The sequence below is a fragment of the Liolophura sinensis genome, chromosome 9 (assembly GCF_032854445.1).
Source record: "Liolophura sinensis isolate JHLJ2023 chromosome 9, CUHK_Ljap_v2, whole genome shotgun sequence".
Taxonomy (NCBI): Eukaryota; Metazoa; Mollusca; class Polyplacophora; order Chitonida; family Chitonidae; genus Liolophura; species Liolophura sinensis.
Window position 1 is genome coordinate 11,633,267 of NC_088303.1, and position 26,421 is coordinate 11,659,687.

General features: G+C 40.0%; 2 protein-coding genes across 2 annotated transcripts in view; one reads left to right on the forward strand and one right to left on the reverse strand.

Moving 5' to 3' along the window:
• LOC135475037 (ADP-ribosylation factor H-like) overlaps positions 1-10,884 on the reverse strand; it is a 38,333-nt gene extending 27,449 nt beyond the window's left edge. The window contains exon 1 of the mRNA XM_064754773.1: positions 10,848-10,884. Coding sequence (XP_064610843.1) covers positions 10,848-10,870 — 23 coding nt within the window. The 5' untranslated portion in view covers positions 10,871-10,884. The remainder of the gene's footprint in view (positions 1-10,847) is intronic.
• Positions 1-26,084, forward strand: LOC135475035 (uncharacterized). Its single transcript, XM_064754769.1, has 8 exons — positions 1-100; positions 3,913-4,558; positions 18,973-19,239; positions 20,345-20,533; positions 21,567-21,782; positions 22,126-22,164; positions 22,511-22,592; positions 23,446-26,084. Exons 2-8 carry the CDS (start codon positions 4,492-4,494, stop codon positions 23,981-23,983), a joined length of 1,398 nt encoding a protein of 465 aa, XP_064610839.1. The 5' UTR covers positions 1-100; positions 3,913-4,491; the 3' UTR covers positions 23,984-26,084.
• Positions 26,085-26,421: the final 337 nt, after the last annotated feature.

Sequence of the window (26,421 nt, forward strand, 5' to 3'; positions counted from 1 at the left end):
GTTTTTTAAGTTGGGGACTACTGCAGTCTTACGTGTACTTCGCTGCACCGGCGTCAGTCAACATCAGCGTCAGTCAGCACCAGCGTCAGTCAGCGCCAGCGTAAGTCAACATCAGCCACACTTTTCTAATCAAGATAAAATTTAACTTGAAGACTCCCGATGTGTCAGCAATTGCAACAATTACTCAGAACAGGGTGACAAAAATGACCAGTGAAAAGAAGCCTAGTAATTTCTATTGAAATATAAAAGATAAACACTAATGAATAACTTAACTCCATACCGGCTACAGGAGATTTTATGGTCGGATGTTTTGGCGAAGGTTAACTGTATTTATTTATTCGACTAGGATTTTCAAGAATATTTCACTTATACAATGGCGGCAAACATTATTGTGGGAAGAAACAGGACAGAGCCTGGGGGGAAAGCACAAGCGCAGGGTGCTTGCAGACCTTCCCATTCCGACCGAAAAGGAAGAGAGCATAAGCTGAACTTGAACAAACTTTGCCCGCTTTGGTGAGAGACTCCTGGGTCAATCTCCCGCACTAGCACAGTAACCACTTGGCCACAGTTGGAGGTTGTAAACTTCTTGATGTTTCATTTGTGTTTCGTTGGCCTTGGAGATGTTTCTGTGTGAATGTTTTTGTTGGCATTTGTAAAAGCTTTGGGGGTTTACTTAAAGGAAAAGACCTCTACAATCGAAGTAGTCATCACTAAGTAGACCACATACAACTATACAAAAACATACTTTCATTCGTTTTTTTTTTCCCCACATTTTTGTGAAAATTGTTAAAAGCGCTCAAACATTTGACTTCTAAGGTGGGCTTTATGGACCATACTATCAGAGGTTAGGAACTCTTACGTCACAGGAAGTTGGAATAACTGTTGGAATAACTCTTTGTACCAATGAGTGCATGATTAATGAATTATTGAAAATAAAATTTATTTCTTACAAACAAAAACTAAAATCATTTTACGTGCCATAATTACATTGTTAATGAAAGTTTACATATGATATAACTTAGGTCTATAGAGAAAAGCATAAAACGTTGACTTCGTCTTCTCGTCTTGTGTAAAATACCAAAATTATTCCCAACGGAAATATCTGTGAAAACTCCGCTTAAAAGACATCAACTATTATGACACTGTATAGTATTTAAGTAGGCCATTAAAAAGTGATTACCACCATTACAACACCGTGGGCAAAAATGGGAGAAAAAATATCTGTATCGATATTTAGATGTGGTATAAAACAGTCTAATTTACTAATGATTTTGTCCCTCGAATGTGTATTGCCGAATATGAAGCTGTAGTCACGTCAGTTGGAATATCCACCAGCCCGAGGCTGGGAGATACTATATTCCACAAATCACAGATTTAGCACAATGCTGTGCGACCCCCTTGTCCTACTGTGACTATACTCCACAAATCACGGAATTTGCACAATGCTGGGCGACCCCCTTGTCCTACTGTGGCTATACTCCACAAATCACAGATTTAGCACAATGTTATGCGACCCCCTTGTCCTACTGTGGCTATACTCCACAAATCACGGAATTTGGACAATGTTATGCGACCCCCTTGTCCTAGTGTGACTATACTTCACAAATCACGGAATTTGCACAATGCTGGGCGACCCCCTTGTCCTAGTGTGACTATACTTCACAAAACACGGAATTTGCACAATGCTGTGCGACGCCCTTGTCCTAGTGTGACTATACTCCACAAATCACGGAATTTGCACAATGCTGGGCGACCCCCTTGTCCTAGTGTGACTATACTCCACAAATCACGGAATTTGCACAATGCTGTGCGACCCCCTTGTCCTACTGTGGCTACACTCCACGAATCACAGACTTGTCTGCCCCCCCCCCTCCCCCTTACCCTGTAATGCCCCTTCTTTTATGCACACTGGAAGAATGGATTCCAGGCCGATACAGCGGTTACAACACTACATATGTCTTTGTCATTACAAAATGCATACACTCCAGAATGTATGTTTCAATCAATACACTGTTATATCTGTTGGTGCTACACAACCATTCCTGCTTCTCCAACATGGAGGAAAACTGTTCCGTGAACCCATCTACTTTTGGGTTAATATTTCCTGTTGGTGTTCCTGTTTTCTATGTTCTTGATAAGAGATTGTTGAAATTTCTTCAGCAATATTGTTGAGAGTAACAGATACATTGTCCGTATATAAGCAAAAGTTGCAATGAAAACGGAAACACCCGGCAATTTGTTCCATGAGGTGGGAAAACACTTCGTCGACGTCTTTTTCTTTGAGTTTCAGTTAAGGGCCGTTAGATGTAGCCAGTAACTATTTTATGTAATTTTATGTATATTACACAATAATGTAATCTTTCTAGACATTTACAATTACAAATTTGGTGGTTAATTGTCTCATACATGTATATCTAACTGAGATACTAATTTTGTAAGTGGGTAGCAGAGTAAACATAGATTTGGCAGTTTGATTCTTAGCAGGCTATGTGTTTACTGTACCTAATCAACTGACTAGTTAAAGATAATCATGATTGAGCAACAAGTCTACTGGATTGATTGGTCTAGCAGCCAGACTACTAGACTGATTGGTCCAGCAAGAGTGATCGAGAAACCAGTCTACTGGATTGATTGGTCTAACAGCCAGTCTACTGGTTTGATTGGTCTAACAGCCAGTCTACTGGATTGATTGGTCTGCCAACCAGCATACTAGACTGATTGGTCCAGCAAGAGTGATTGAGCAGCCAGTCTACTGGATTGATTGGTCTAACAGCCAGTCTTCTGGATTGATTGATCTAACAGCCAGTCTGCTGGATTGATTGGTCTAACAGCCAGTCTACTGGATTGATTGGTCTAACAGCCAGTCTGCTGGATTGATTGATCTAACAGCCAGTCTACTGGATTGGTTGGTCTAACAGCCAGTCTACTGGATTGATTGGTCTAACAGCCAGTCTGCTGGATTGATTGGTCTAACAGCCAGTCTACTGGATTGATTGGTCTAACAGCCAGTCTGCTGGATTGATTGGTCTAACAGCCAGTCTACTGGATTGGTTGGTCTCCCATCTTGTCTACCGGACTGATTAGTCTTCCAGCCAGTCTAATGGACTAATAGGTCTACCACCAGCCTACTGAAATCTACCAATCAGTTTACTGGTTTCAGATTTTCGGATTAAAGCTCCAGTTTTAATGTATTTATTGATTTATTTGATTGGCGTTTACGCCGTTCTCAAGAATATTTCTGTTACACGACGGCGAGCACCATTAGAGTGGGAAAAAAACGGGCAGGTCCCAAAGGAAACCCACGACCATCCGCAGGTAGCTTACAGACTTAACTACTTACTACTCATTTATCACATTTTGATGACCTTTTGAAAGTATTTTTAGCTTTTAATGATAACATAATGATTATTTTCTTCATATGTATGCAACTGGCTTCAGGGTAATACATGTGTGTTCCCGGTTTGTACCAATTTTCAGCTCAGACAGTGACGGTCATAAGGAATTTACGATTAAATTAGCTATTTTCGGTGTTTTAATTGATCGACTCGTTCAATTAATCTCAACACGTCATCTCACAGTCGTTATAATTATAGTGTTTGGGTTCACGACAAAATGTTATCATTTTTGTGATCTCGCTAACCCCTATAGTAGGCCTAAGCATTAAAGCAACTTGCGTGGGATTTCAATCAACAGTGTTGTAGAATGAATTTCCCTGGTGGGACACACAAGGCTTACAACCTGTTGGCTATTTATTTATAGTTCACCTCAGATTTACCTGAGTTTTTTTCGCTCTAACATAATTGCATTACATATTGAGTAAAGGACAGAGCCGAACAAGCTCCGCCTCCTTGGGTTTATATAAAACTTATCCAAACGTTCATCCACTGGCTTCTCTTTTCCCACACTCGGCAGGTCGGCTGACGTAGGCCTAATTCTAACGGTAGTTTAGCCCAGGGCAGGCGACACAGCAGCTAGCCTGTGTTGATCACCACGTCATACAGAGTCCAGGTGACAGTCAACTAAGCGGCGCGCTAAGTTCTCCTGGGTCGTGTCCAGTAGGTCAACCGAGACCGATTAAGACGGGGTCACGAATCTGCCCTTTCACCTCTTAGTCTATTTACTGTGTCCAGCCCAGATAAAGCCAGGCCGACCAGAACACGGACTTGTGGTAAACGTGTAAAACGGAGTTGGGAAAAGAACATAGGAGAGACTGAGAGAAACGCGACGGCTGTTTGCATCTGGAACAGGTTGATTCTGCTCTCCGCAGCCGTATCTGGTTTTCTAGGTCGGAATTTCTCCGTCGTCTGTGGTTTATCCCGGACCAGTGCTCCGGCCATTATAGCTGTGCGGAAAGTCTGTGCAGGGAAATTTCGGGAGGAATACCCTGGGATACACACTCACTAGGCTTGTGCTGACTTGTCACTTTGAGGGGCAACGCAGATAGCTTTTTACAAGTTGATCATAAAGGGTGAAAAGTTTTCAGAGCTAAAAATGTCGACGTTGACACTTGTAATAGGCGTGATGTGGACATGCCTGTTTTCAGCTCACGGGCAGAAAGGTACGTTTGTTTTTTCATGTCAGTTATGTATACATATTTATTCATTAGGTACTGTTATGTGATCGTCATGTAGGCATGTAATATCGTGCCTACAGCTCTCACTGCATAAAGCCTGCAAGTAGTGATTAACAGGTTCTGTGTACTTTCACATATATGCCCACATGTTTAATTCCATGTATAACACTTAGTGAAAGTCTATTACGCTTCTGTATCTTAGAGACACGTCAAACCTTCCATACATATAATGTTACTGTCTACGGAGCATACGTTTGTGTCAGATGTACAAAATTTTATGGATTAGTAGATAACGATACTAATAATTACACGCCGTGTTGTAAAGCTTAACCTTTCATAGAAACAATTACACATGCCCAGCGGATTTACAAAGTAGGCTAATTATTACATGGGGAAATCAGACAAATCAATGCGTGCCAAAACCTGCACCGAAGTAACTGGCAACATGGCCTTGATTGATTTGTATTTAGCGATACGTGTAAATCATCTGTAAAGTACTGCCACTGTGAACTTTAGTTAAGTTAGACCCAAATTTTGTTCATGCATGAAAGTGCGTCTTTAAGTCATGATTTTTTTCGCGTACGGGGCAAAGTGCGTTGTTTTCTCTATAGTTTCCTCCACCCACTAATTTGCCTGATGTCAAAATAAGTAAAATATTCTTGAATACAGCGTAGAACACGAAAGAATAAGTGAACAGATTTAAAAATGTCCGCCTATATCTAGCCGGGGCGTCTTTCGGTAAATACCGTTTTCGACAGTTTTAAACAACGCTGCATGGTGTTGAGTCAAGTAATCACTCCAGTGTTAACGCTAATTCGAATTGACATTCCCACAGTTGGTAGAGCGTCCGCTTCGGGACCGGTAGATCCAGGATCAATCCTTGGTCGAGTCACACCTAAGACTTTAAAAGAGGAAGTTGTAACTTCCTCGCTTGGCGTTCAGCATGAAGGGGATAGTGCAACGACTGGTTGACCCGTATCAGTAAATGGCTCGGGCGGGGCGGCTTACTTGCCTTCGGTAAGTCGTCTCAGTGATGCAGCACTAAATAAAAGAGCGGTGGAAATCCGTCCTGCAACAAGGAGGCACATTACACGTGCATGCACCCTAATGATTCCTTCGTCGTCATATGACTGAAAAATTGTTGAGTACGACGTTAAACCCCAAGCACACACTCACTCACTCGAATTGACATTCCGCATTATATTAGGTTGATATTTTGATGTGTCTGAAGTGACCTTCAGGCTCTTTAACAATTGGCTGCTGTTATAGTTAAATAACTTAAATGCGGATATAACATGCCAGTGAATATGAAGAGAGAGAGAGAGAGAGAGAGAGAGAGAGAGAGAGAGAGAGAGAGAGAGAGAGATTTGCATAGTTTAGTATTTTCCCGGTGTAACAGTTTTCATATGTGGGTAACGCCGACATGCCCCAAGGCGGAGGACAGGCGGTTGTCATAGACTGGGTCTATTTCTGTGACACGATGTCTTGTGAAGTAACCTCAGAAAAATGTGGGCTGTCCTTTGTCAACTGAAAACTTAAGACAGTAATGTCATTTACACCCTATTTTTTGGGGGGCTCACGCAGACTAACAGGTATTCATTGTGGAAAAGAGATGCACGAACACGCGGTTGTAGAGAAGTGAGAGAACATGTATGTCTCTTCTCTTGACAGGCCTGCAATCAAATCAGGCGGTCTGTGTGTTACATATACGCACAGCATAGAGCTTTACGCAATCTTGTTGGCTAAGAATAAAGCTCTTTAAGATTTCCTTGGAAGGCTTTGACCAGTCGATGTTGCTCATTCGGTGTCAGCTTGTTACGTGTTTACAATATTTTTTCAGGATTTCGTTGATTTACCAAGTTGTTTGTGTTGGGTTATCATAGTGGTTGATAGTGTCGTTTAGTCTATCGAGAATACATAGAGTTTTTGTGCACGGTATTTCTTGGACTAGTAAAGCTTATTATTCCACCTATTCATGCACTTGACCGCCATTGAAAGAAAACATTGACACAATTTTGAACGACGTTACCGAACCACTCATCATCGAGGCAGCTCATGTAACGGGAAGTATAGGACATGTATGTAATCTCCATACATGCCTGTATATGGCTTTACGTCAGACAGCACAGCGTATTGATTGCTCACTACAGGATAGCTGTTGAAAATTACATGTATAAGCTTTAATTCTAAGCTTCTTTTTTGGACATGGTTTAATATGTTTATGCCAAAAAACTGATCTAGATTAATTAATTTCCAGAGAATTAATACAAACAAACCTTAAGAGATATGGCTCAAGCACAACCTGAGAAGTTGTCATTATAGACTTATCGCTTAGACCTTGTTTCCTATGTTTTGTCAGTTATGACAAGCCTGATTTGGGCGAGTGATACATTGTTTTGCATTTATGCTATAACTCTACTGATAACCGTGACTCATTTAACAAACAAAACATCAGCTTTCAAGGTAAACACATGCCAACCTTGGTTATGTAATTAAATATATAACAAAAAAATGACTTGCTTAACAGTTGCGTTAATCCTCAGAATGTGTTCTGAATACTAAATATAAAATACTGGACTGCCTTCTCGATATGTAAGTCGCAGTTTCAGGCTTCTCAGCCAAACCTGTACAAAGTGAAATGTTGTATTTGCGTTCGGAATAATATGTACGGATATGACCTTATTAACAGAATGAACGAATAGACCCCCTCCGAGTTGACGTTGTCGGCCATGGACAAAGGTTAAAGGTTACTAGCTATCCAACATGGCTGCTGCATTTAGAGGCTGAAGTTTTCCTAAGTTCGGAACAGGGACTAGTTGTATTAAATGTTTGTTGTCATACACAGACACGACATTTAACGCATTAAAGGTAAAGAGATACATAAAGAACTAAACGTCAGAGTACAAAAGACATTAATTATTTAAAAAGTGTCAGCTTTTCAACTCTTGTGTGTATGTTTGCATGAACTTCAAGAATAGTTATTTGTTACTTTGACGCCATGCATGTTGCATTATTCTTATTGATCAAGGGGATAAGCATTTTCAGCGAAAAATTTCTTCTGAACTTTAAATTTATTACAGAAGCTTGGTAAGCTAATATCGACCTTGGTATACCACTCGTGAACCATCAAAGGGCGTTCCAGTACATATACATATGCAGTTAGATGTGTCAACTTTGTATACATTACTTTAACAACAATGTAATGCGTATGCATTGCTAGAACTAATTAACATTGCGTCGGTTTGGGCGCGTCTCCATTGCAGTCATGCTTTTTTCACGAAATAAAATGCTTACAAATACGTATATGGGATAATTTACAGTAATCCGTTTGTGTTCTCTTTCCTTAGCAGACTTGAGTTATAGGTAATGTAACTAAGAGTTCACAGTAATATGTCTACCATAACTGCAAAGGAATCCAGCTCTCTCTTTCACTGTGTTGACTGAATGTGTTAGTATAATGAAACGGTAGATAAAGAGAGGGACGGGAACACCTTATCAAAATTCATATACCCCGAGATGCAAGGAGAATGCAAAGAATTAAATTTCTTTATATTGAATATTTTTTGTAGGCCTACTGAATATTCTTTGTATTAAAAGCTCTCGTACATCCATTAGCTTTACGCACCACTCACAACCTCTGTCACTCCATCACACAACCAGTGGCAGGTTTATCCGGTAAAGACCTCTTCATCCTTTTTGTACGATATGATATACACGCATGCGTAGTCTTTTAATTTGAGCAAAAACATATGTATACACGAATAAATAGAACAGGACATAAAGGCGCATCAGGCCGTGGGAGAGTCCCCAAGAGGCTTCGGGATTTGAGGATACACTTACATTTTGAATGGGGCGACTGTGCTCGAGTATTTCGGCAATTTAAAATTTCGTCATAATAAAGTTACGGTATTATCTTTACTTCGGATTTACATTTTCTGAGTGTATAGCACAGATTTTTTTGCTGAAAATTGTCTGAAGTTATTCCTGGTTCCGAATGAGCGATCTCTAAAGTCAGTGATATACATGTCAACCGTTTAGGCAATCCGGCCAATAGGTAGACTTTACTGCGAACATACATTAGCCTTCTGATGATCAGAAACAACACAGCTCCCATAGCTGTACATAATATATCCGTAGGTGTCATTTGGAAAATGCATGCCTATTAAGTAAGTAACAGTGGTGTTGGTATTTGGAGTTTACACTTTCTGAGTAGAGCTGTACAAACAAAATGTATATCCATAATAACGATAATACTATCAGACACTTCAATGTTTAATAGTCTTCCAACAACCTGCGAATGGCCGTGGGTTTCCCCCAGGCTCTGCCCGGTTTCTTCCCACCATAATGCTGGCCGCCGTCGTATAAGTAAAATATTCTTGAGTAGGGCCCAAACGATCAATTAAATAAATAAATCAATAAATATAACACAGAGCCCATTTAATACTCTCTTCACAAGTGATTGAATTCTAACTAGCGTGTAATCTTTTTTCGTGTATATCACAAAGAGGCACTCGAGTCAGGTGTTGTAGCGCTCATTAAAAGGTCAGTTGTTCGCTGGTTAATTGCCAGCTTAACTAAGCTTACTCATCAGTTGTCTCTTTCGTCACCCCTAGCTCTGATCTAAAGTCGACGCGTCTTTAGTGCGTCACATATTCAAGCCTTGCGTGGAAGTCAGTATACATGTACTCACCATTCTTAGCATTTGTTTCTGTTTTACACTGGCAAGGCATAAGCTGCAAGGTACTGTTTGTTTCTTAAATAGTATCGATATATGCCATAAATATCGGTATTAAACCATGATGTCTTGTGAGCATTCAGTGTCGATTGAATGTTCAAATCGAATCTGATAAATACGGACCACATAGGCCTGCCAAACTTTATCAGTGGTATATATGCCCACCTGCGTTCTCCGTTGTTTTTAATTTTTTTCATTCTGTTTGTAAGTTGTCTATCGCGTATTTGACTCTCCGACAATGCAGCTTAAAAGCATATATAGCTTATCGTGTTTATCCACATTATGAAGATGTAGGGTGTAAATGTGATGTTTTATCCACATTGTGAAAATGTAAGGTGTACGGGTGATGTTTTCTTCACATTGTGATGTAGGTTGTAAGGGTGATGTTTTATTCACATTGTGGAGATGTAGGGTGTAAGGATGATGTTTTATTCACATTGTGGAGATGTAGGGTGTAAGGATGCACCCGTGGAGGTATTAATTTTAATTGTAGTAGACTTCTCAGGCTGTGTCCTAGCTTGCCCAGATTAGGTGCGGATTTGGCGTGTGTTTTTGTTCGGATTAGGCGCGGATCATGGGTGTTGATGTTCAGATTAAGCGCAGCTTATGTGTTACCCGGACTGGGCTAGGACCATGGGTTCTACTTAGAATGAGATATTTTTCTGCTCAGAGGGTGTTTTACTTATTAAACACCCTTGCTGTTTTACTCTTTTTGACGGACAGTTAATGCACAAACCATGATTATTCAACCTGATTAGAAGTTAAATATTGTATGAAATGAACATTGAAAATAAATTTACAAGAAGTTGATCCATTCCGAAAAATAAAAAGCAAATCAATTTCTTTCCACATGCACTTTGGAACTGCCGGGTCCTTGTTTGTCGAGGTCCTATAGATTTCGAGTGTCAAACATGTTGATATATGTCACATGTTACTGTTGATTCAACTCCAAATGCGATATAAATGTGCTAATGCCAGGTCATTAAACTGTGAAATTTGTTTGTGGGTGATAACGAGCGCAAGTCGTTGCAGGTCGTTAATCTCTTTTTGACATTTATGAAACTAGTTAACATTGAAAAGCAAACTTGACAAATGATTCCCTTTGGAAATTGCAACTCACTTGTCTCATGAAAACACTGTGGACGTATATACTTTATCTTGAAATTACTCTAATAATGACTAAAATAATTACAAAACCAGGAATATACGTCCTGTTGGCCTATAAGTTTACGCGCTACTTGAAAAATATGTAAATTATAGTTTCATTTCCTTCTGATGAGTTGCTATATTAAGGACTTATTTATGCCTTTTCTCCCACAATAAGGCTGGCCGCCGTCGTATAAGTGAAATAATCTTGAGTACGGCGTAAAACACCGATCAAATAAATAAATAAATATTTATGCGCCTGAGGGAATCTGCAGTACTTCAGCTATGGTGATAATATTTTCGAAAATTAGGTACAGGTACATATATTGGCCTACTCTTGCATTATATGTCATGCAGAAGAAGAGAGAGAGAGGAACAAGAAATAATACTCACACGCACATGAAAGCAATGAACATAAACACGTAAACAGATAAACACACAAGACAGGCCATGATAGTGGAACCTCGACAGAACCGGAAGTTATGGTCAGGACCGGAAGTTAGGCGCTATGGCCAGAATCTGACGCTAGGCGCAGTGGGCAGGATCGGAAGCTCTAGAGGCGCAGTGATCCCAGGTCTACCACAGACGAAGCCTGAATCGACCACTCAAGTGACGGCGAATGCCTGTGGTTAAAGACGTCGTGATGCAGTCCCCAGCAAGCTATTCTAAGTTGAGATTTGGGCTTACATAACTTGATCTCAACCACGGGACGGATTTAAAAATCGGAAGGCTATCTTTACGATTCGTGATGCAGATTCTTTTTTCAGCTTTTTTTCGATCGTGCTGAAATCACGTTACAACGTGAGGGATCTAAACTTCTGTTAAACTCTGACTGAAGTTGAATTACACCATGCTGGTTCTAATACCTTTCGAAAACTAGAAGGCCTAGGCCCCAAGATCAAAATCAGCTCAAACCTCTTTTCAATAAAAAAGGCGAATATAGTGTTGCGTACTGGTACGTCATAATTTCCCTTAGCGTAGACCTGTGTTGTTTAGAAATGACATTTATATTGTCTAGTGCTGAGTAACACCCCAGTTAGAGAAATGAATAAATAAATTACTGTGTAACACATTAATATGGCTGTTGGATATATTTTCTTAAGAGCACAGTGTTACTCAAACACAGCCTTTCTGCTTTATGTCAGTTTTACATGTGATATTGTGTATAAAACCCTTGTGAACTGTATAATAAACATAACGATTGTCATACATTATGTTTGGGAATGACACATCTCTTGTATGCGTGACTGCTGTGTGCAGTATGTGTGCCAAAGCTAGCATAGGGAACAGGCGTTTGTAATCAGAGAATGTTGGCCTATATGTATATTATATATGCCAGTTTTACATTTCGCAGGGAAGGTCGACGGAGAGTGAATACAGAAAATTACAGTTTGCCTATATCCGGTTTGGTTCAGTTGATCTGAGAAATACAGGAAACAGTATCACATGACATTAATTACGAGGAAATTACTGAGAATTTCCCCAGATATACGTGTAGCAGTCAGACGGTTTTCTCTTTTACATTTTACGTCGGGGAAATGTGGACCTGTCATGAAGCTATGGCCTATATATCTGTCTGAAAGTGGTGAAGACCCCATATAGACGTAGTTAAATTCACGAACCAGGAGATAACACAAGTTACACGGATCAGTCATCTGTATGTCGACTGCCCTATACACTAGTCCAGGTCGGTTCTGCCATCAACGTGCTCTGTTGACGCCAGAGTTTGTTCAATCACATGCTGTATCCTGTCAGAGTTTAGCGAACTTTGTGTGTTTACGGAATTACAGAGCAAACTAGGACAGGCAGGCAGCTGCTTTGGATCAATGTTAGAATTCTGGCAAACATAGGGCCTGTGGCTAATTTAACTGATTTGGAGGATAAATTAGACCAACTTCATCATCAGCCTATCGTTATTAGTCAGAGCTAATGCTTTTCGCCCATAAAAGTCATCTGTAAGTCATCACAGATATCCACAGACAGCCCAAACGTGGAAAACTCTATGACGGGTATACCAGAGCTCACTTGTTCGAAGATGTATTTGTTAATATTGGTATTTAGTCATACTTCATATTAAAAATTTAAGCCAAACTCAGCAGCCCATACAGTTGTTCAAAGTCAAAGTATAACAGCAGCAGATCTGATTCATGTTTACTACACTGTTACACAATTTTACTGGAGCTAAGTACAAAACTGAAGACTCGATCTAAAGCTGAAATCTGGTATTAAGTCCTAAAACAGTTTTGAACTACTGAGCCCAGATGATTTTAAAGCATCGACGGAGCAGACGACAGCCAAAGCGTATTACATTGTGCACGACCTGCCATCTCTCGTGCACTCAGTGAAAGGACCTCTGGCTCTACGAGTCCGGCAACTAGAGCTTATTTTCGCGTGTCCACCAAAATTACAAGTGTTTCATAACCAAAACGGCTTAGTGTTTGGTATATTTTCCTTCAGGCCGTCACTTCGACGAAGAGTTATTACACAGTTTTTTTTCCAGACAAACGGATGGACATTGTTCTTGTAACCTCTCGGAGGCACACACACAATACATCGGCACAGGACACTTACTCTTCGCGATTTTATCGTGATCACTAGAGGTCTCAACATGTCTTTTTCAATACCAATAAAGCTATATTAAGGTATTGTTATAGTTGCTTGACAATACAGCTGACAATGTTATTGTCATGGAGCACATAGATTGAATATTTGAGCGATCTGTTAGATATGAACTCTACTTTGACCTGTCTGGAAATATCTCTGAATGCATCGAGCAAATCATGATCAGTTTGTTCAGGTAATGGAGCGTGGTTGCTTGTAGCCAGCTGCAGGTTAAACCTTATCAGTCACGTGACGTTAACCGGTTGACGTCAGAGATTGTGATAGGGAGAAATTCTCGCGCAATGACAAAAATGCTTTGATAAAGAAAACATTATCACTTTATTTAGGCATGTTCTGTGCAGAAATGTGAAGTCCTCTTTTGTGTTTATGAACTCGATTACTAAGTGACGTACTTTATGACTACATTGAAACTTATCTTGCAAAACTTTATATACGAACCTTAAGTTCAACCCGCGTTTTTGTTTTGTTTTGTGGTGGATGAACGCTTTTATCTGTTTACTGCAAATGTATTGCTAGGCAGCAAATTTAACATGTGCAAAACTGCAGGCGAAATCAGACGAGCAGAACACTGGTGAATGATCCGACAAGTTTATGTTATACTGCCACATCAGAAAACTTCTGCTTTCATACCTGTCTGTTTTGTTATATCAATGATTTTGGACGTGCTGATCACTGACATGCTTAGTAAGATGAATTCTTCTAACGATCTACTTATTAACCAATCAAATGTTCGATAAGTCAGTTCATGGGTCAGTGGGTCAATGCTCTTGACTTTGTTGGTACCTATATGGACGTTCACCCGTGCCCTGATGTATTTATAGGAACATGTGGAGTGTATCTTCTCTAACGAAACCTACAACAGCAGCTTTGATGACCAGGTCTGGGCTCATCCTTTAACACATGTATTCCGGCTACAAAAGTATCAGTTATGTGTTCTTTTTTGTATTACACGAATCGTGCAGGTTATTAATATGAATTTTAATTTATAGGTATGGACATTGTAACAGTTTGTAGTCACCATACACTACAACACTTAAATAGATCAGTATAGAAGCCTTTTGTGCATATTTACATATATTACATTTGTACCATTCATCTTTGACTCCTCATAACTTATTTACTCTCGCATATATCTATTTACCTACATCTAAACAGAGGTCTAAGTCTTGTAACTAAAGACTAAGACTAAATTTAGCTACCGAAATCAATGTAATCAATGAATAGTTTCTGTTTGTTCCGTACCATAGCGTTTATTTTAAACTCTTTCATGGCCATGCTTTACATATATATAGCCATTAGCCACACCGACCTTAGGTAAATTTGCTTGGCATGTACCGAATTATGGAATTAGGCTACGCTCGTGTAAAACATGGAACCTTGCATCTATATAAAGGTCTATGTAAAGGCGCAAAATAATTGTGCCTATTATTACATTACACTGTTGGCTTCAGCACAGTTCTTCTGACCGGGAATTATTTGTTCAACACTAGAACAAACTGTTTGGTTGAGCTCCACCTCCTCTACATATAGACTTCAGAACATTAGCTACTACAGTGGAGCCACCGTTGTGTAAGTGAAATATTCTTGAGGACAGCGTAAAACTCTAATCAAGTAAATAAATAAATAACTAGGTGGATTATTTGAAACTAGAAACAAGTAGAACGACATCATGAAACATGAACACTGAAATTAACTGAACTTCTTTACACTACAAACCTTGCTACTGTGGAGGAGGAGATCGGGAGGGAGGAGGGGGGGGGGGAATGGAGTGAATGGAGGGAGGGACGCGGTGGGGTTGAAGAGAGGTGAGTTGTGGGCTACCACACTCCACCGCCTGTAAAACACTTCATTTTTTAAACTTCAGCTACTTTGTGCAACGAACAACTGCATTGGTAAATTTTATCTCACATAGGTGCATGGTCACTGAATGATTTTTTTTAAATTAGTGACATTATTCTAAGATAGCGCACATCTTCAATGAAGAGAGTACTCTAAAATCATAGTTGCCTCCATTTCTATCTGCGAATCGGTGATATCATAAAGACAGCCATGCATTAGATTCACACTTTTTTCGTCAATATCTTGTGTTTGTTTTGACTTTTCATAACAACACGGTATGATATTATTGAGACAGCTTTCATGAACCTATGTACATATACAGTTGAGACGGAGTAAGTGGGCCGTAACTAGCGGGCCAGGCAAACAACCCCAAGATTTCACGAGCTGCCATTGACTGACCTTTTTGACGAGAGTTTGTAATATCTATCCACTTTCAGATATGGTCTTTCTGCATAAAAGCCCATATACATGAGAAGTTCACGGCCCCACAGCCACCAAATTGTGCACTTCGGATACCTTTTGTGCTCTTTTCTTTCACTGGCCGGGATAAACATGTAGTTTTCAGAGCACTAATTTTCAGTTTCTGAAGTTGGCTTCCATCCAGTGGGGTGACGTATTCAGATGAGGTCTGTCAAGTTTATGGCAAGGGTTTTTAAAACTGGCGACGTGGCCCTCGCTTTGTCAGACGCTTAAAGCGCTGGCTAGCTGTCAGGCTATTGACCAATGAGGTCCAGCGTTCGAATCCAGCTCTGGCTGGTTGTGCTGCGGCTTTGTCAGGCGGTTTGGTGAAGGGCAGTAGTTGTCTCCGGACACTCGGGTTTCATCCACCCATGATCCCAAGTTAAACAACAATCAATCAGTTAAACTGGTGACCTTCCCCCTTAGCAAGCAAAAAAGTAATGGATTCAAATCAGTGGTTAAAGCAAATGTTTAAATGCCCGCGTCAATTTACTCTTGAACATTTTCATGAAAGCCTATAGTGTAGTGATTTTAAACGTATGTTAACCGAGAAAGCAGACCTAGACCATTTACACGAGCTGTGAGTAGCTCCGACTTCAAGAGATGGACTATCTGACTGTGTGACCTGGAATATACGGGACTATCTGTGTGGCCGTGGCAACGCCCCAAACATTCCAGATCACAATGAAGGCTGTGCAGAACCTTCTAACATGCGTGCGACTCTTTGACTCGGTAAAGGTCCGCCTGGAGCCAGACTGAGACATAGACTGTCACCTTCCACCACAACTGATGATGTCTCAGTCGCCTAATTTCCACCGTGAAAGACTTTGAGGGCCGTGTTAGAAACAGATGGCCAAGGTTTCTTGCTTACAGAACTAAACGCGACACGACCTCAGGCTGAATAGAAGAACCATGCAATTGTTAAAACATAAATGGTTCCGTTATGAGCTATAGGTATCTTGTGTACACAATCAAGCCATCTTTGCACTTTTAGTGAAATGCCGTAAACATATAGTTCGCATGCCATGGCGAAAGAGTGTCATTTGCTATGCTCACACGCCTTATAGCGTTGTGACGGTGACGATGTAGAGTTCGCTTAAACCTGTAGCTGTTCGTACGCGGTAGTGAAATTTAAACAAAAAATCTTAGGCCTACACGATTTTGTTGCTCTGATTTATAGTGTATGTTGGATAGTTGGATTTATTTGCCAACATTTTCTGCCTACAGCTAGTACTACCATATCAATAGATTGGCGTTATTTTCACTTTGTTACAAGTAATTTACCGACGGGCAACCATCTTTTTCATTCTTGACCTCACTTACACAGCAGTAGAGCATTGTATAAGCACGCAAATGCTATCGGTAAAACTTTGCCTTTTTATACAAGTGCACTTTTGCCACGTGCACCTTTTCCCCAGGATATACATGGGTTGGAGGAAGTTCACCGGAAGTTACCTTCAGTGCACAGTTAACTGCTACCAGAACATGTCTTTGTATCGGTACTGTATAAGAATGTGTGCATGGCGTGTTCTGAATACCGGTAGCCGGTTGTACTTCATGATTGCGATATCAAAAGCTCCAGTTACCATCTAAAACTGTTGTGATTTTTGCAAAACGTCTGATTAAAGGTTGAATAAAGTGAACAAGGTTATTCCAAGTTGCCGAGTAAAAGAAATCTGGAAATGGGTTAATCGCCATCAGTCAATAAGAAGTGTTACTACCTGTACATAATAAATGAGTTTTATTGTGCAGAACACCTATTTCCGGTTGTTATTTGTGAACACATGCAGGATATGATTATATAAAAATACACACAGTGGTATCATGAATCCACATATTGTTATCCAAAAATAGCACTAAATAGAAGTCACTATTCAGGGGACTGACAAAACATGTAGGCCTATAGGCACATATAAGGTACAACTCAAGCACGCTATATTTAACGTCCGCATGGACGCAATGTAAATATTAACATATATTAACATCACATTTTAACATCATCTTTTCTACCTAATTCTGCTTTAGCCATGGTTCTATGGAACGTATAAGTGGCTGCAGTAAAAACAGTAGGAATAAAACCCTAAGTGAGGAAACTGACATGAGGCCGTATTTCACCGTTTGCATGTGATAATTACCAAGTTCCAACTGTTACACTGTCGTCTTTGCTCTCGAGTTTTACTCTTCATGCTGTTGTCTTTCATATTTACTGCAAATCTAGAGAACACTTTCTATAACCAAAAAGTTGTACATATAAATTATTGGAATGAATATCTGTTGGTCAAATTGGTGAATTTGCTAAGGGCGAAAAATGCGTGCGTTAAAAAGGGCGTCTTTAAAGCGTCTGTTGGCATATTTCAGCAAACTTTATGTGTGCCCCATGCATCTTACTGATAAACCATCTTACTGATAAACTTCAAATGCTTATAAGAACTTTGACAAGCGAATAAATAAACAAGTGGTAAATTGTATTTCATTTATTATATCTTTCATGTGAAAATGTTCACACAGCGTCAGGCACAGTTTGGGATCTATTTCCTATTCCAAAGATGTCTTAGCATTATTAACTATTGCCGAGCACTGATTAATTATATTAATTTAGCGGTAATTAGTGGCTCACACTTTTACCAGATGACCCTTTATATGTTTATAACAAATGTCGCTTTGTTTGAGAACATCGATCTCACTGTTGAGATTAATTACCATGGCTGTTAATAATTCCATTCATTCATTACTATTGATCACGATTCCATAATTTATTGCAGATATATCCGAAATTATATGAATAAAATAATACACCTGTAGAAACACAGAAACGTACGAATGTACCACTAAATTGGTGCATTGTATGATGACTTGTCATGTGTAACATGTCTGGGCAAACCCGAACTTATGGGCATTTGTCTGGGCACACCCGAGGGTAAATGTATGGCCTTTTCGATAAAAGCATTAATTCCACGGGCGAGTCAAGTGTCACTTTCATGTTCATGTTGCGAAATGAATGACGTAACAGTATAATTGTATAGGAAACAGAGAGTGTTCAACGCCCGGTTGTTCAAAAATATCTAGTGACTTAATACTAGGTTTTACTTAAAACCAAGTCTTCGGTTTTGTATATAGCCGGCCAAACATTATAGTGTAACAGTAGAGCCTATATTAAATATTAACTAAATCTGCAGCTGTACCATTTGGTCTTTCTGTACAAATGTTTTGGTTACTGTGTGTTGTTAAAATCGTAGCTCTACACTATGACTGACTTAATATCGGTATTAACAAATACACTTTTAAACAACAGAACACAGTTGCGTAGAAAAATGTTAACATGACGTTTTATGAATATGCTCTTAAATACGTGTAGTAGTTTGTAACTCAAAACGCCGAGTCAGACATTCGTATATCACTCTGAAACAATGCTAAGGGCCATCCCAAGTCGATAATCGCTGAACCCATTTGCAAAACCACTTAAAGTTAGCATAACACCACTTTCCAAAGGAATATGTGCAAAATAATATGTAAGTAGTATGTAAAGCTGGGAAAATGTAATCTAATCACGAGAGAGGTAGTTTTCGCCGTTTTGCTAAGGTACCCTTTCCTATTTCAGCTGAACTGTACCGATGTCCAAAGGGTTTGAGCGGCAATATGGTGGCCTATCGAGATAAGTGTTACAGATTTGTGTCTACTGCGAAACACTGGGACCAGGCGCAGAATGACTGCCAAGTCAAGGGAGGTAACCTCGTACAGATACACGACCAATCCACACAGAACTTCATCTACACGACGGCCAAATCCACTTTAGGATGGAGAGTCAATGGCATGTGGATTGGTGCCCACGACCAGCGGATCACCGAGAAATGGGAGTGGGTCATGGGTAAGGTCATTTTCATGTAGGTCACAATGTCCCCTCGCCGGCCCTCACCTGTCACAGTCGCTCAGGTTATTCTAGATTTAGGGGGTGGCCACTCTTCACATCACGAATCATTGTTGTTTGAGGGTAAAATTTAGATGTGTAAGCCTCAAAATTAACCTCATATTAATTCGTCCCATGAATTCTGTAATAGCGCAATATTATTTTTGTAGGGCTGAAACAAGTTATTTTGTGTTTAGGCTTAGGCCTACGTCAAAACACGCGCCTAGTGAGATACAATGCCAGTGCGCTGAAAGTCTGTGAAAGGTTATGATAAGGTTGATAGCACTCTGAAGATATGTCCATGATGGCCAAGTGTTGTGTCCAAATTACAGCAGGGTAGATATCAGCTATACAATTCAAAGCCACGCATTCCACATTTTACCCCGAAATGTTTTGTTACAATTTATAGATAATGGGTGCCAAAAACCACAAAATTCGTGATAAAATTTATTAATTTGACTTGTGTTTTACGACACACTCAAGAATATTTCACTTATACGATTTCGGCCAGCATTATGGTGGGTGGAAAGGTCAGAGCACCACAACTATACGCTGGTTGCTGCAAGACCTCCCCAGGGGCGACGAGAGAGGAAGCCAACATTAGCTGGACTTGAGCTCTTAACAACCGCATTGGTTACCATGGTGAATATCAATTTGAAAAGTTATACTGATATCCACTTGTTTTATCATGGATATTGTTAGTTTTGCCATCCTGTGTAATGAAACAAAATCTGAACAAAATGGCTACTAAACATGCTGAGTAAGGTGGGAAAGTCTGCGAGCAACCTGTGAATGGTTGTGGGTTTCCTCCGGGCTCTTCCCAGATTTCCTCCCACCATAATGCCGTCGTATAAGCGAAATATTCTTGAGTGCGGCGAAAAACACCATGCAAATAAATCAATAAATAAACACGCGGAAGATTGGAACAGGATGGATGTTAAAAAGCACAATGAATCGCAGCTTATTGAACTAAGACTTCGACACGGAGCCAGCCATCGTACCACGGTCCGTTGGCGGGTTAGGACACGTAGTTCATGGTATAAAGGTGTCTTTTCCCTTTCTTCAGGCAACCCGTCTACCACTGGTAGATCAATCACATGGTCTAATTGGGCGCCGGGTCAGCCGAGTTGTGGTTTGATCTGTGTGGAGCATTGTGGGCAGATGCGTTTTGACGACTATGGACGCTGGCATGACGTCCAGTGCCACGCTCGATTCCTCTTTAGCGAAGAGAAGTATCGCTTCTGTTGTATGTACGGTAAGTGCAGCAGATAAATTCTGATGAGATTATAAGTCAGTCTTATAATCTCAGACAGAGATGTCTTCTACAGATTCACCAATGTTTTGACAGTATTAGCCAAACATTCGATGTAAAGATGGCAGAAAGTGTTGATAACTCCTGTAAGGAAAAGGCTTGAAATCGATACAAGATGTATAACTTCAAAGCGGTATGACTAACTCTTGACTGACCCAGATCACCATCTTCTCATGAACAGAACAACCTTATACTTAAACCCTGGCTTGTTGTCCAATTAATGATCCCACATTCAAGAAGAAAACAGTAATCTTGTTTGATAGAAAGGTGTGTGCTAAAGAAAGAAGTTTGCTAAAGCTATTATACGCACACCAAGAAACCTAACCTTACAGACTTTATTGTCGCATTACGTCTAGCATCTAATAACAGATCAAGGTGCACACCTTACCAGCAAATCGCCGAACTCTGATTTGTTTCCCTATAGTCTTGGGCTTTTGCATCAATGGAAGTTAAGGTTTCAACACGTGATTTTCGCGAATATTTAGGGGTTTTGTATAAATGTGTAAAGATATTTACATATGTAGGTTTTAAATATGCATGGACTGGGTAGTTGTTAATCTGAAGAAAATAAGAATAATAATTTGCTGTATTCAAGAGCAGTCTACTTTCTGTTTGATGCTAGAATGTATTGTGTTACTGCAGCCGATTATTGTGTCACTGGAACAGGCTATTCTGTTGAATATAGAACACATTACTTCCAAGACGACATTATGTTGAATATGACACCGTATCATGTTATAATAACAAGATACAAATCAAGATCAGTCAGACAGAAGATTAGAATATGTCCTATACCATGAAAGTCTACTTCTAACAACTGCAATAAGGTTGTAGCCAAATGGTATTGAGTATCTTGCTGAGATGGTGTTAATACTAGAAGAAATCAGTTTGCTTACTCAATTATTTCTTCACAGTTCACATGCTTATTATGACTTTCCGAACTAAACCAGTCAGTGTCATGTTATCTTTATTACAGATATGGGACCAAGAACCACAACGACCACAACGACAACGACAACAACTCCAACCACAGTGACAACCGTAGCGGCATCCGATTCCAGAACAAACGCGACCACAGAGAGTAGTTCATTAATGGAAAGTTCCACTCCTTCGTCTTCCACAGGACAAAACAACAATGTTGCTGTGGACAGTGGCTACTCCACACCTATCGCGGCTGTCGTCGGCGCTCAAGGTCAGTGATTCATGTACAAAATGGAGGTAATTATACTCTCTTACGTTGTTATTCGATGATGTCTGATGGACTTCACTTGGTTTCATCGCCTGTCCACATAAAATGCCTCCTCGCGTGCTCAGTTGTATGGTTAATCCCTCACAAGTCACATGGTGGATTATGTTCCAACGTACAATCTAGTTAGGCAGCATGAGAGATGAATATATATGTAAGGACTGCATCACATGTTTCCAGTATATTATACTTGTGAATATTATAAAAAGGGAACAGTCCAGTTTAAGGATTTACTGCCATTTAGTTTTGAAAATAGCGTAATCATTTGCCGTGGTTTATATTGCTGCAGGAGCAGAGAGGAGGGAGTCACGAGATGGATCCATTGAGGGTAAGTCATGGGTTTTGGGGGGAATTATTTTTCCGAGGAAATTTCAAACTAATGCTTCACTGATATAACTGATATTGAGTACGCGGTATGATGAAGGATTACAGCTTTAAGACATGGTACTGTTTCTTTGCAAATATTTTCTAAAAGACCTCGTCAGATTGTTTTAGGACAAGGTTTGAATTAATTTCCTTAACCTTGACGTTTGATCTTGACTTGTAAGCCATATGGTATAACAAGTCACAAAATGTGACGTCATAAAAATGTAACATAGTAAGTTGTCAGGCGTATGTTGAATAACATCATAGGTTGTGCTTGTGACGTAATCAATCCATATTGGCTATTTTAGGTGGTACGGTAGCTGGAATTGCTATTGGATGTCTTGTGGCACTTTGCCTGTTGTTACTACTGCTTCTGGTGTTTATGAGAAGGTGAGTCAGCAACGCAAAACTAACTAATTCAGTCAAGTAAGAGATGATGTGCCCTTGTCTAGTTTTGGAAGCTCCAGATATGCATATGTGTTTTCTTCATATTATTGTACTTCGACGTCTATCCCGATTTTTGACGGTCATGAGAACATAATTTTACGTCTGCATCAATCTTAGTATTTCTTTATTGTATAATACATCAGTCTTATACGGCAAGGGTTCGAATGCCTGTTTCAAAGAATAGATTAGTATTTATTTATTTACTTAAACCACAACAGCCAGAAAATTGGGCTCGCACTTTAAGTCTTAAGTCATGAATTGCAAGTGCTTAAAAAGACTAAGAACAGGATAGAACTCAAATTCTGGTCGGTACATTTTCCGCTTGAACAAATCAGTAAACGAAGTTTAAACTTCCTAGAGCAAAACATTTTAACTGTAAATGTGTTTGAATTTTTGACTTACGCCTGAAGACGCTTGATAAACCTGGGTCCAGGGTAGAATCTGGCGGAAACACGGCATTTTATAATCTACCTGATAACCCTAAAACCGCCCCCCTACCCCTCCCCCCTCCGACGTAGCCAAGACAACAGAAGGTAGATTTAACCGTTGTTCAAAGGCTAATCTTGCGAGACTGAAGCAGTCAGAACTTCTGGATTGGGACGATAATCCAGGATAATGCATGTGATGATAATTGTGAACGTATAGCAGCTGTTGTTTGAGGTTATCAAGTGGGTAAATATTGCGATATTTGGTAATTATCATGCCTTACAATCTGGAATTCTCAAACACCGACTTGAAGAAATGTTTTTACTGTCTGAATGACTAACTATGTTTTATTTCCTTTCTCTGTAAGCAGAAGAAAGCAGAAGAAAGAGGCAGAGAGCCCGTCGGACAACGCTCAGAACATGACCTATACGGGAGTCCTGAATGCCGCCGGGCCGAGTCTGGCCTACGTGAACCCTCAAGCCGAAAGGACCGCTTACCTGAACCCGGTCCTCTCCGTCAGAATGCCAGAAAAGTTCGAAGAAAAGTCAGAAAACCCTTACAGCGAGTGTCTTGACAACGAGCACAACGCATGCGCAGCAGCAGCGGAAATGAGCGACGACGACCTGGCCTATTCGAAAGGCGTGTACGAGGACATCAAGCTGGATATGAAGTCGGAGTTGTCCGATGATTCCGATGACGATTTTGATCAGTTGAAAACAAAGACCCCGTCTGTGGAATACCTTCATGCAAGAAACCCTCCAACCACCAGAAACCCTCCAACCACCGGAAACCCCGAGGAGCCCATTGCCGTGCCGCCACGAAATTTGTTCACAGAAGAGCGCGAGCATGCCGACAACATTTATGTTCCCATGGACACCAGTAACGAAGCTACCTCTCACTACCAATGAGTGAGGATTGCTTTGAACCCGGTGGATTGTCTAACTCTGAAGAAGTTGTACGTCCGTCATTTTTAAAGATGCCGGATTTTCGTGGACCGGAAGTATTTAGATTGGAACGGTGAAGAAAGAATCTCAACACATCTATACGATGCTGTGCAAAATATTACCGCATTTCTGACATTTGAAATATCTTTATAAATGGTGGGTAATCCAGTAGCGAGAAGACTTACATTACTTTAGTGCTGTGATGATATGTAGGGCAAAACATATTACTGTACCCAAGAGTAGCATTGGAGTGATTACGGATGCCTTGAAAGGTTCATTGACCACTTACGTCACATGTGGTTACACATCAATGACAAAGTACATATTTATCGCAAATCGCTCTGACACATGGACAAAGAACTTCGCCCTCAGACGCTAGGTTCGCGCTTCCTCGCGTTTCCGTTCAGCCAGAATCTCTGCTACTATCTGTTGTTTGGTTAACCTTCGCTCTCCACTATTCATGGCCACTGGAAAAGCACTGACAGAGGACCACAGCCTCTAGTATAGAAGCTTAGTAAAGTGAGATCTTAGCGACAAAACGCAGAAATGCAAGCCCAGTAAACTTCAGTGGTACATATAACTGTTACTTTGAGGCTTTTTTGGTCATAACCAAATACAGGTGTGTGATTTTGTGAGAGATTGGAGAATTTAGTTATTTTTTTGTGCTCAACTTAAAACGCTCATATTACCTGGTGCTAAATGTTTTTAAAAGTTGCACTACATCAATACACTAAGATCTGATTGCTTAAGCACACATAGCATGTGGCGAAAAATTGTCACAATGGAGCGGGAGGAAACACAGCAGACAACGACGCTTTTTTTTAAACTCCATTTGTATGCCATACCGACATTATACTGTTCATGGCGATCGACGATTACCAGAAACGTAGCCAAATGTTATGGTTGAAATGGAGTTCAGTATTGGAGAACGGTTTAAGCATTAAGCCTGGTTCTCCTGCCCGCCGGGCGTATGAGAACCTGGCTTAGGCTGGATCCTTTGAATTGGTGGCTGCTTCAGGCTGGGATATTTGTACTCAATGAACTACTTAAGGTCTTTTTCAGAATAGAAATATTTTTATCTTGTGAAGAATATCAATTTTGTACTTCGATCATTGCCTGTGCTGCATCATGGACCAACCCCACATTTCACCGCCTTTTTATAACCTGGGTACCCTAGAGGGGAGATAACTGTGTATATTCCGGCCATTGCCGTCTTAAGTGCTTTTTCAATTATTTGCAAAATGTATTTTGATGAATTTTTTGTAAATAGTGTATATCAAAATCAGATTACTTGAATATATGTGTTTTGCCGTTTTCAAATGTTTATTTTCCTGCTAAGACTTTAAATATTAAATGAACGTGGAAGTAATTGTTTCGTTATGTTTCGAAAGCTTCGTTATGTTTGAATTTGTGAAACGTATATGAATATGTTAACTGCTATACAACGGTACGGTACAAAAGTACGGTACAGCGGAATGCGGTACAACTGCTCGGTACAACATTACAGTACTGCGGTACGATATTACGGTACAGCAGTACGGTGGAACGATTATGTGTACTCGACAAAAAAAAAAGACATAGAATGTCAAACTGTGGAATAGTACTACTAAGATGTTTTAGATGTTTTCTGAAACATTTTGTTAAATGTATTTTTATATTCATTTGGTTGTAATTTCCGAGCTTTACGGCAATGTATATATGGTATCACGACAAGCCAAGGGCTGAGCGCTCCAGTCTATCGCTTTTGGTCTACTTTAAAGAGGGGAATAATAGCACGCTATTGTATTTGAGGCGTATTTTAAACAGACCATCATATGTTATGGGAAGGCGTGGCTATAGCAATATACCTTCTTATCATCAACGCCATAAACGTTACGTTTGAGTATCTGTCAGCACAGCCATGGCTTCATTCGGATTACTTAGTAAAGAATGGTCAGATTCATATTTTAATGGATAATAGTTGTTGGCCGAGTATTTCTATGCACGACACTCACACGTAAATAAATCCACAATCATTCTTTCTTTATTTTTCTAAATAAATACATTTGTAATAAACTATTGAAACTGAAAATGTTGTATCTGTTGTCTTTTCAGTGTTATCCGTTCACCTGTGAGTGACTGCCAGGCATTGTTGTCGCCAAGACAATGTAAGATACAGAAATGTAGATGTCCCTTGTGGTCGCACAAAGTCATTATTAGGACAGGGTGAACATGGATAATTAAACTAAATGTCTTTAATTAAAGACGTTTAATATAAACATTGGTTTGATGAAATTTGGTTATATTCTGGCAGCGTTGATAGGAAAATTTCCTGACACGTTTTTAAAGATGTCCTCAAGCTGAAATTAAAATCTTGGATTTAGTTTTGCAACACTGGTTCGACAACAAAGCATTGGTGGTAT

What these genes read in the sequence shown, in the direction of transcription:
- LOC135475035 (XM_064754769.1), top strand. Translation starts at nt 4,492, where the DNA reads ATGTCGACGTTGACACTTGTAATAGGCGTGATGTGGACATGCCTGTTT. An exon ending in GAAATGGGAGTGGGTCATGG is followed by an intron (nt 19,240 to 20,344) that starts GTAAGGTCATTT and finishes CCCTTTCTTCAG; the next exon opens with GCAACCCGTCTACCACTGGT. An exon ending in GGCTGTCGTCGGCGCTCAAG is followed by an intron (nt 21,783 to 22,125) that starts GTCAGTGATTCA and finishes ATATTGCTGCAG; the next exon opens with GAGCAGAGAGGAGGGAGTCA.